This window comes from Eschrichtius robustus, chromosome 3 (assembly GCF_028021215.1).
Source record: "Eschrichtius robustus isolate mEscRob2 chromosome 3, mEscRob2.pri, whole genome shotgun sequence".
NCBI lineage: Eukaryota > Metazoa > Chordata > Mammalia > Artiodactyla > Eschrichtiidae > Eschrichtius > Eschrichtius robustus.
Window position 1 is genome coordinate 166,315,647 of NC_090826.1, and position 12,132 is coordinate 166,327,778.

General features: G+C 33.8%; 1 protein-coding gene across 6 annotated transcripts in view; it reads left to right on the top strand.

Annotated features, from left to right (window-relative positions):
- Positions 1–12,132, top strand: part of ENAH (ENAH actin regulator) — a 168,429-nt gene that overhangs the window by 114,743 nt on the left and 41,554 nt on the right. For 3 of the 6 annotated variants that reach the window (XM_068541752.1, XM_068541755.1, XM_068541757.1), the window contains exons 4-5: positions 4,695–4,751; positions 9,588–9,672. In XM_068541752.1, coding sequence (XP_068397853.1) covers positions 4,695–4,751; positions 9,588–9,672 — 142 coding nt within the window. The remainder of the gene's footprint in view (positions 1–4,694; positions 4,752–9,587; positions 9,673–12,132) is intronic. The other 3 variants (XM_068541754.1, XM_068541756.1, XM_068541758.1) reach the window with 1 other exon arrangement.

Genomic DNA, 12,132 nt, shown 5'->3' on the forward strand with positions numbered 1-12,132 from the left:
TACTACTATGTTCTTTCCTACCCCAGGGTATGTTTAGCATTCTGGGATATATGAATCCCACTTTGAAAACCAAGAGATCATGGAACATGAAGAGTGACAGTGGAGGTAGTTTGGAGAACAATGAGGGGATTGCATTAACAGGACTTGGAAATAGGTTAAATAGTAGTAATGGAAGGGCCCTAGACATCTGGTTTGCATAACTGAATAGATAACAGCGCTGGTTAGAGAGTTAACAGATACTCTAGTAATAAGCTAATCATCTTTGTTAAAGTGCATTCTACCTGAATGTGGTGTTTTCTCTGAGCATATATGTACCTAATAGTGCCTTAGTAATGAAATAGAAGGGAGTGGGGATGGTGAGGGGATTTGATCTATGCTCATGAGGAAGAAGCAGAGAAATGAATGTGGGACACGGGTTACTCTTACCTTTAGAAGTGTTAGGATATGGCAGGATTGGTAAGTTATAAACCCCTCAACTTCTAGTTGACTCTTTCAGTTTCTTTAGCTGGAGACAGTCACTCATTCCACATCTAAAAGTAAATGGCTTACAAAACAGATGTTGGACTGATGCTATTGCCAGTCAAGCCTAATCAATTATCAACAATTTATCAACTGTTAGCAGCCATTTTCATTCTTGCTTAGCAGGGAATAAAATGCATTTGAGGCCCTAAGTTGGGGGAGAACTAAAGAAATGAAGAGGGGCGGGGAAACCCAGTCATATAAATAGTTTTGCTTAAGATTCAGTAATGAAAAAAAAAAAAAAGAGAGAGCAGTTCTATATGATATTTTTTTCACATGTGGCTATAGATGCATGATACCTCATTTTTTGAGATATATAACAATCTTCCTTTATTAAAAACTGCATATATTTTAAAACAAAATTTGAAATTCTTTTGAAAATGTTTTAAAATGCCACTTTAAAATTATCATCACTTTGAATAAAATTTACTATTTGTAATTCTCATGTCTTTTAGCACAGTGCCCTGCAAATATGGTACCTTTTTCCTCCCAGTTTTTTTGAGGTATAATTGACAAATAAAATGGTAAGATGTTTAAAGTGTACACGGTGATGATTTGATACACATATAAATTGTGACAGGATTTCTTCCATCTGGTTAATTAACACATCTATCACATATTTATTTTTTTTTGTTTGGTTGATTGGTTGTTTTGTTTTGGTGAGAACATTTATGTTCTATTCTGTTAGCATATTTCAATTATACAGTACAGTGTTATCAACTATGTTATCAACCGTGTTTTACATTAGATCTTCAGTCTTTATTCATTTTGTAACTGAAAATGTGTACCCTTTTACCAGCCTCTCTCTATTTCCCTCACCCCCCAGCCCCTGGCAACCACTTTCTACTCTCTGTTTCTGTGAGTTTAGCTTTTTCAGGTTCCACATCCAGGTGATTCCATGCAGTCTTTGTTTTTTCTCTGTCTGGCTTATTTCATTTAGCATAATGCCCTCAAGGTCCATCCATATTGCTGCTAACAGGATTTCCTTTTTCCTATGGCTGAATAATATTGCAGTGTGTGTATATATATATATACTGCATCTTCTTTATCTGTTGATGGACACTTAGGTTGTTTCATATCTTGACTATTGTGAATAATGCTGCACTGAACATGGGAATGCAGATATTTCTTCAATATCCTGTTCTCAGTTTCTTTGGGTATATACCCAGAAGTTGGATTGATGGATCATATGGTAGTTCTATTTTTAATTTTTTGAGGAGTATCTGTACTGTTTTCCATAGTGGTTGCACCAGTTTATACCCCATGGTATCTATTTTTGAACACAGGCAACCATACCACTGCAGTGTCTTCTTCCATTCTATTCTATATACCTTAGAACAAACAAAAACACATTTGCTTTCATGCCTTCTCAGAAATGGTTATAGTAGAACTTTGCAATCATGAGGATAATACCTGGGGCCCTAATGATGGTCAGAAGTATGATCACTGCTAATTTGCATGCTATGCTGTGCTCACTCAACAGACCAGCTTTCCAGAGAGTACAAATCAAATTAAAACCAGCTGTAAGCAAACATTATCTCATTTAATCCTCAGAAAAAATGCTGAGCTGGGTAGTTTCCTCATTACAAATTTCTTTGAGATTAACTCCTGGTAGTGGAGACCTCTAATGTTAAAAATGTGAATACTAAGGGTCTACTATAGTAATTATATATTGCAATAAAATACAGTAATACCAATCAAATGACAGCCTGTCATTTTCTCCTACTAATATCTCACCCAAGGTTTGTGTATTTCCTTGCTTGTACAAAATGCCTAATGCTAAAGGATGTTAAAAGGCGGGGAAAAGCCTGAGGGATAGCTGTTTTACAAACTATATTAGAAATAAATGAACAACCATGACAAGACTATTTCAAGGTCAGAGTAGCTCATAAGGATGGTCTTTTTTCTTTTCTAGAAGTCTAATATAGATGTTAAGTTTTGATTGTTTGATGCATCTTAACCGCTTTAGTTAACCTCTTTAGTTCATGCTTTCCTTTAGGGTGCATCCTTATTTCTCTTAGCCGTAAGCCTATTTTAATACACTGATTTAAAGAGAAGTGTCTTTTTCTTTTTAATTGAATTTACTCAATCTGTACACTGAACATTCTTTTCCCATATTCCACCCTCCTCCCTCAACTGAGTGAAGAAAGAGTTAACAGCATCAGTATTAAGCAGGGAGTGCTGTTAGCCTTATGCATATGATGGAATGAATAATTTAGTATCTTCGGGAAATGCAAACTGCAGTAGAACTCAAGCAACCTTATCAGAATTTAGATAAGTATTTTACGGGATGGTATGAAGTAAAAGTCAGCAGAAAGAATATGTTTAAAGATACCAAGTGCAAGAATGTTGCATAATAGTTTAAACTGTGAGAAGATTGGGGATTTTGGGTCTTATGTGGTAGTAATGTTTTACCTGAATTCTGAGGATTGTCAGATGACTTTTTACCAAAATGATCGGTAATGGAATGTGGCAGTTTCTTTGCTGTCAGAGACGAGATAATTTCTCAGGTTTTTCCTGTAAGTTTTTAATATTTTCCGTATTTTTTTTCCCTCCTTTAAATATGAATGAAAGGAACTGAAGGGTAAAACCTGAAGACTAGGCATGTTTATTTAATAAAGGCTTTATAGAAGTAGTCATTTACAAACATCGGTAAGACAGATATTTTTAAAAGTTTAAACAAAATATAATTATTGAAAATCTTCTAAATGGTTTATCATCTTTGGCATGATCTGATTAGGCTAGTAGACATTTTATATGTATGCCTGTGGTCTTTTTTATGTCATTACTGTAAATATTGTGCATGCGACTTTAATAATAATTGATTAAGTGGGTGGAAGTACTTAGGAAAGGTGACATTCAACAATCTTATTTATTTTGTGTTTGAAAATATCTGCTGTATTTAATATCTTTAAAACAAGGCTTAAACATAATTGGATTATATTAAATCTAATTTCTAAAAAACAATAAAAAATTCTCCTATTTAAGATTTATTACCATTTTCAGGTGTGCATTCTTTAAATATAAATTGGTTTGGTTCTGATTCTGTGCAAACTTTTAGTTAGCATAAATTGTATTATTTAAGAATACAGTTTTAAGGGAAATCTAAATTACTGTCTTGTTTGCCTTTATGTAGTCTTTCTTAAGTCAATATATTTTTAACTTGTTTATTGTTTCTTGATTAATACTAGTGGAAAGAGAAAATCTTTCCTATGCTGAAAAGAATTTCTGTAGTATTTTATTTATAGAAAAGTACTGATGTAAAGTTTTGAATGTCACTAATGTAAAACTAAAAGAAATTTAATTTTTGTTTTTCCCACCCGTTTTGAGTGTCACCTTGCTTTTGTAAAAGCCTTTCCCCTTTTCATAAATTATCATCTCCTTCTCATTGAATTTTTTCACTTAAAGAGAATTTACCTCATTAATACTTAAGGTAAATTTTAGTATAGGCAACCTAAATATTAAATGGCTTTTTGAGGTGGCCACGCATTTTTTAACAAGATTTTGTCAAATTCGTATGCCTATATACATATTGAAGAAAAAAGGAAAATAAAATGTGGCTTGATAAAACAATGAATAGTTTTGCTGTTTTTCAAAGATGAAAAATGAAGATATTCTTATTTGACATCAATGAATATATAACACATTTTAATTGCTGGAGGCTGTGTAAAATGGCTTTGGTCTTCAACTAGTAGAGATGAGTTCATCTCATGTTAAGCTAATTTAAGCATTTCCCTTAAATTTTTTTCAGCTGCAAATTCTTTTAAATGAGCAATACTAAAAGAGGGTAGCTATCATGGAATTAACTAATGGCCATAGATCTGACTTCCTGTATCTCAGGTCCACTTACTTTTTAAGATAATTGTAAAATGCAAATCGATTGCATTCTCTGATTGTATAACTCAGGAAATAATTAAGCTATTAAGTGCATCATTTGGTCTGTGGCTTATTTATAGGGTTTTTTCCACAAATAAGATTACACATAAAAATTTTTAACAAGTTTATGTTAAAGAGGATACGTTTTTATTAAATTACAGAGTTTCCAGAATGAGGATCTAGCTAGGACGTATGTGTAATACGTTTTGAACCTTTCAAAGCACCTTTTAGTTTATGTGAAGTTCTTCAGATGGCCCCGTTGTCCTTTGAAGCTTCTAACACCAAGGTGTCTGTTGCAGCCCAGAGCAAAGTTACTGCTACCCAGGACAGCACTAATTTGCGATGTATTTTCTGTGGTAAGCAACATTATGTTTACATTACTTTTTCAAGCTGTGGTACATACTCCTTGCGCATTTCCATAACTTTTGTTTCCTTAGGCCATGGTCTGGTTTGTGGTATTTGGGATACACAGCAAGCTACTGTTTTATGTTGTGATATTTGTTGTGGTTCATGTAGGTGATTTGGTCAGCTTTTGAGTTGGCTTCTTAGTAAGGATTTAGTTAGAATTAGGATCTCAGAACTAATTCTTGTTCACTTCTTCCAACATGAATGAGAGAGGTTTTTGTTTGTTTGTTCGTTTTTGTTTTTAACTATTTTGTTTGAGAGCAGTCTTTTAAATTAGAATTTAAGGGGAAAAGTTATATTCATCTTAATATGATTTGGGGAATATAAATGTGATTTATTGGAAGGGAGCTTTTGCTTAACTTGAATTAATTTTCAGGTGTACATGTTGTAAGGCAGATGTGAGCTCTTATTAATAGGTTGATTTCTGATTGACAGCCTCCTTTATTCAGTAGGTTAGATATCTGTGGCTTAGGAGTGAATTTAGGCTTACAGAGTGTTTTCTTTCACTCTCACGCTCATATACACACATGTGCACATATATGTGTCGTTTGCATGGACAAACCGGTTATGTCACTTAACCATTCCACATTACAGTTAATCAGGTACATGCATCTCCTTCTCCTTACACTAGGATGTATCTATATATGTACACATATACACAACACACACACATCTGAATTCTTTTTATTCTCATTTGATCCTAAAACTTTCTGATTTGAAAACCCAAGTTCAAAAAGTGACTTTTAAATCTTAGAGCCTTTTTTTCTTTTTTTTTTTCTTTTTTTTTAAACTCGTATATATACCTTTTTGACGACTGTATACCTTGGCTGGCCAGATTGTTTTATGAGAGATAAAATGATATATACTACTAAAATTTTATATAAACAATTCAGCTGTGTATATGTACTTTATCCATGTGAATCAGAGTTTTTGATATGATCCTTCAGTATTACTAATATTGTTTCTTTACCTATAAAGAGAATTGTTTTAAGATTGATATACTTGCTGGTTTAGGCAAAGAAGCATGTGTTATACATTTCCAAAAATGAAAATTCTAATGCATTTCTTAATCACCTGCGGTTTTATTTTACGATCTCTCCAGGTGACAGTTACAGCAGTGAGCCTGTTGTGCGGCTCCTTATAAACTCTCCACTCCTTCTCAGGTTCCTTAATTAATCGTTACAGATTAAGTGATTAATTAGTAACTTTTAGTTCTGATTTTTCTGCCTCCTCCTGGGGGTTCTTCCAGGCGGTCTTTTGAACTAGCCGTGAGTGATTGTTTGTGTTTGTGTTATTAGGACTCTTTTTAGCTCTTTTTGAAAACCTACTTGATGTTCTATACTTCGCTACTTAATATGTGGAGTTCCACATGCAGAATAATAGAGTTTACCCAACTGCAGAGAAAAGATTGATTTGGCCTTCATAAAGGTGAATTTTTTAAGTTGTAAAATAATGTGTTAAAAAGCAGTTTCCCCCAGTAGTATGTTTAATTGATTTAACTGTGTACAAACAATATAATTACCACATTGCTAAGTTTAAACTTGATTGTATTGTGTATAATAACACCTATTTGTCTTTTAGTCCTGTGTTTTAAATAGTCTGTGGCTAAGTGTGAAACTAGGTCTGTGAAAATTAAAATGTGACAATAAGTGAAATATGCTTTAGCCAAAACTCAGTATTGAAGTCAAGACTGAACTGCCATTCATTCCTGGTTTAGAGAGACATTCTATTCTGATTTCCATCATTTATAAGATACCATATCAGTGACATGGACACATTTTCTTTATTAGAAACGTGTGATTTACATACTTTGCTATATGAATTCTAGCCAGGACAAATTAAGACCAACCATTGTCTTTGGCTGCGGTAATAGAACAGAGAAAACTAACCCTCATGTAGCTACTGTTCTTTATGATACAATAGTAGGAACAAAGCAGGTTCAGTTGTCCCTTCTCCTTTTTTCCCCCAAAAGAGCTGTTAAGGACCCTGTGATGCTTATAAAATACTGTTACTTACCCACTGGTTAGGAAAGTACCTTTTTTGCATTCTCTGAGAACACAAATACTCATGTAGGCATATGACCTATGTGAAGTAACTAATAGTTATATTCCAGAAAATACAGTGGCAGCTGACAGCCTTGCCTAATCTTAATTGCTGCTTCATGTTGTGTGTGGTGCCTTTGGTGTAATTTAACAATTGTATAACCCAGTAGAATGTCTGACAAGAATGAAGAATATAATTGAGTACCTGAAGTTCATAATTTACCTAAGACACTTTTATTTAATGCTCACAGTATATTTATATTCTTTCTTAAATGCACATGAATTTCAATGTGCTTGTTATTGTTAGTTGACAACATTGATGAAGAAGAAACAAACGAAATAACCAGGTTAAATATGGATGTGAGAAAATGCCAGGGGAAGGCGTCCTCTCTTCTGCCCCCCAGTTAAAGAAGGTGTTTGGGAAGACAAATAACCCACTATCACCAAGAACCATGTAGGAAAGAATTTTAAGAGTTGTTCAGTTGTTCTTGGATTCCTTCCATTTTAAAAGGATCTTCCTTGTAGTAAACTATTTTTCTAATTAATAATATCAGCCAGAAAATATTGCCCACATTTTAAAAACCTCCTTTTAAAACAAGCTTGCTGAGTAAACTTTTAAATTAAAAAAAAAATCCAAAATAGTTTTTATAAATTGCTAAAAGAAACCTTTCTCACATTCAGATTTTTTTGTGAGTTATATCAAACTTTGGACAGTTTAATTAAAACACCTTTAAATAAAATCAGTAGGATTGAGTTGAAATTTTGACATCTTTCTCTTGAATTTATGTATTTGAGTTAAAACTTACATCAAGAGATTTTAATTGGTGAATTTAATCTATTAATATTATTGTTGAGCTACAGTGCCTGATGTAGATGTGAATTAGTAGGATCGAATTCTTTGGGATTGATGCCAAACAAATCTACCTACTGACATTCACTGCTTAATTATTTGAGTAGCATGAAGTTTTAACTTAAGTACACAAACATTGTTTTTAAAACTAGTTAAACCATGATGGTCTTGTGAGTTGCCCATGCTAAATGCTCACATTTAATATTTTTGGATAAATATAACTTTGGAAAATAGTTTATATTTTCTCACACTTACCCTCCCACCTTGTATGTCCCCCTCCTCTACCAGAAGAGACAAGTAAAGTACTAAACATTAGGGTATGGCTTAATATGACAGTCTATTTTTATATCATTATGTTAATATCCGAAAGAAGGAAAGAATTCCAGTCTGTCTCCTAGACACATTACATATTTTCATTTATGCAAACATTTAAGTGCACTTTTAATTTTAAAAGCTTTATTTTATTTTTTTTGCTGTTACTGATTACATGGGATTAATATATTTTTATATTTCCTCTATGTGGCTCTTAAAATAGCAGAGTCTTTTAGGAAATCTAATGAAATATCACTGCAGTTGTCATCTAATTTGTCTTTAGAGGACAAATTAAATGATTAATCTAAAAACGTGTAAAGAGATGAGGAGAAAAATTAGTAGGTAAGTTCAGATCAAATTATTTGTTTTTTTACACTTGGGATATAAAAGTACTGTATTATATTCTAATGAACCTTATCCTTCTCTTTGTGAAATCTTCTCCACTAGTATGAAATACTTTGTGCTTTTAACTCGTAGATTACAAGAGTTTGCTTTAGCACATAGAAGTATTTATTTATTAATTGTTTTTTATACTAGTGGTCTACAAAACACTTTCAAACTGTCTGCTAGGGGCCTTTGCTGGCACACTAGAATTCACAAATATGTGCAGCATATCATTACTCATATATTTCTCTCCAAGAGTGGAAGATAACTACTGTTTCTTTATTCTCTTGTTTACTGGGTTAGGTTTCAAGATTGTTCTGTTGTAACCATAGGCATTGTATATTAGGTCCAGTATTTTATTTATCTCATTTTATGACACACAATTTTTATATCCAGTGACATTAAAATGTCCCATTATTTAGTGGCCTTCTTTATGAGATGCTAAAAATGGGTCTGCATTTTATACGATGTGGGAATGAATGGTCATTAGTTTCTCATGACAGAACCATGTTGGTTTGAACGCAGGTTTTTTTTGTTTTGTTTTGTTTTTACCCCAAATGAAAAGTTATTATGATTACCTGTGTTACATTAAAAATTCAGAGAAGTAGGTTAATTATATATGGAAGTTTAGCAAATGTTTGTTTTCACCAGTGCTGGAAATGCCAGGCCATTAAATAAGAATGGCAACTTAAAGTGGGCAAATTTGATAAATGCATTAGCATGCATCAGTCTAGTAATAAGGTTCTCATGCTCTCTCTCTCCTGTTTTTCATTTCCAGTGTTCTATTTAGGTGAGTTTTTTGAATTCTGATTTTTCATTTAAGTTCTCCCTCTCCACTTCATGAATAAGTACCCCAAAGAGAATGTCTCATTGTCTTAGAAACGTCAAGCTTAGGTGCCTATTCAGATGCTCATTGAACACTTGTTTTACTCAAGCTCTTCATATATAAATGTTTATTTTTCCTTTATTGTTGATGTTTTCCATTTGTTTCAAGTAAGCCTTCTGGAGATAATGACAGTATTATGTTGCAGTCTTTCATTTGCTGTGTGTTATATGAAGCTTATATTTTATTTTGCTAAACAAAAAGAAGATACATTTGTAAATATGTGATGGTTTTATGTTATTCTCATGATTTTATCTCCTCTATCCAGTGCAATATAAAGATAATGTTCATCTATAATGTTTCCCTCCCTTTTTAGGGCCGACATTGCCTAGACAAAATTCACAACTACCTGCCCAAGTTCAGAATGGCCCATCACAAGAAGAATTGGAAATTCAAAGAAGGTAAATTCACAAGTTATTTGCACCTTTCCTTTCTACTACGGAAGACCAATCTGTGAACATATGATATTGAAAGTAGATTATGTCTCATCAGCCATTTGGAAGTCTGAACTTTTATTGTTACATTAAGTTTTAGAATCACTGTTAATAATCAAGCAGATTCTTAATAGGCTGGACAAAAGATGTTATAAAATTTCATATATGCTTTTTTGGTAAAAATCATACTTGTGAATTTAAAATATTTTAAATACTCTTAACAGCATACAAAATGTCTTTATACTTCAAGCAGTCTTATTTTTATAGCAGTTAAATTAATCTGTGATCATTATGCCTGTCACATGACTGGAAAGTTGAAATAGTGTTGGCTGTTTGTATAAGGCATTGAATATTGAACAGGAATAGTAATGGAATACAGAATCATTCTGTTTATGATTAAACTGTGATTGAATGAAATCAATAACATCTTCATTATCTCAATGCAGTTTAGAAATACATTTGAAATTATAATACAGCCTCATTTAGGGGTAGTTTTTTCTGAATTAACCCAGAGTCTCTAAATTAGAGGCTACTTTTTAACAAAATAGTTTTGTAAAATTCAGTCACATTCAGTAACTAAAATTGAGCTAATCAAGCCAGGTGCCCCATTTTAAACAAATTAAAACTTTTTAGAGATGTTGATACTGCTTTTTGTTACTAGTAGGGCACCCTGTTTTGTGCTGGGGAATTGATAACCATCTTATAGATGGAATTTTCCAATTGAGAGGCATTTGCTCCATGGCAAGCCAGCAATTTTTCTTGTCACTTTTGATTTGGACCTCATATTTGAAATGTTCTTTATATTCTTTATGTTGTCTTAATATATGTGTCATGTTTCCCTGACAGATGGTCAAAGGAATCTCTTGCTATGGTTCTGTGTTGGTTGCTTTGCTGTGTAACTACTTAGCTCTTGAGGAAGGCCCTCCAGGATCTCTTAAAATGAATTTCGTTTTTGCCACAGTCTATATATTTAGTTAGATCACTCTGGAACTAGCCTCCAAATTTGGTGAAACTCTTTTTCTGCTCTTTAGAGTGATGCTGTAACAGATATAAATAAAATTAAGTTTCTGTAGAAATAAGGGAAGTTTAAGGAATATAATCATTTATTTCAGTTCCATATTGAAAGTTTTAAACATACTAGAATAATTCCAAGAGTTAGAAATTGTATGCTGTCTCTCACACACCAAACGGAAAAGTAATTAATAAAAAATGATCATAGTTTTATTGAGAGTAACACATTTGTAGAAGACTAGGAAGAACCAGGAGAAAATCCTGAACATAATAGATCATCTCTGGTAATACAGAGTAGGCAAGCAAGTAATCCCAGACACACTTGCTGGAGTCCAGGACAGCACAGAATACAAACAGAAGTCTTCTGCTGGTACTGCTGCCTTGTCAAGGGTCACAGGTGGGTCATCTGCTTCACAGAGGGTTGTCAAGAACTTGCAGCATGCAGTTTGAGCTGAAAACGAGTATTGAGTGAATTTTTAGTAATTGTTAGGAGAACGCCATGCCCTCATGTACGTTCTTTCTCATTTCAAAGTGTTCATCTGGACTTGAGGTTTTTCTCTTTGTATGTAAGTAGATACTTAAGGGTTTGAAAATTGAAGATGTGTATATTACTTATTTGTTTAGTTGAAGACTTTAACTCAGTCATTTTGAAGAGTGGAATCCGAATTTCTGAAAAATTGGTATGAATTTTAAATTATTTTCTGTCCATAGTCATGCACAGACTCTTCTTTCTTCTTCCACTTGACACCAACCAATTTCCTTCTCTCTCATTATTAATTTCATCTCCATTCCTTTTCTTTATGCTTCACCCCATTTCCTTTTTTTATGTTCTTTTTTGTTGTTGTTGTTTTGTGGGGTTTTTTTGGCTGCATTAGGTCTTCGTTGCTGTGTGCGGGCTTTCTCTAGTTGTGTCGAATGGGGGCTCCTCTTCGTTGCGGTGTGCGGGCTTCTCATTGCGGTGGCTTCTCTTGTTGCGGAGCACGGGCTCTAGGCGCGCGGGCTTCAGTAGTTGTGGCATGCGGGCTCAGCAGTTGTGGCTCGCGGGCTCTAGAGCGCAGGCTCAGTAGTTGTGGCACATGGGCTTAGGTGCTTCGCAGCATGTGGGATCTTCCCAGGCCAGGGCTCGAACCCGTGTCCCCTGCATTGGCAGGGGGATTCTTAACCACTGTGCCACCAGGGGAGTCCCACCCTATTTCCATTTTAATCTCATGAAATCTGCTTTGTGTTCACAAGTCTACTGGATGCGCTGTTTACATCACTGACTTATTCTAGTTTAAATGTCTTCTCTTGGTCTACATATTCCACTTCTGTCTCTTCCTTTTGATGCTTTAGAGTATCTTTTTTGCTAACTCTTCTCCTTTTCTGTACCTCTTCCTTTTCTCATATAAGGCTTTACACTTAGCTGTCTCTTTTTTA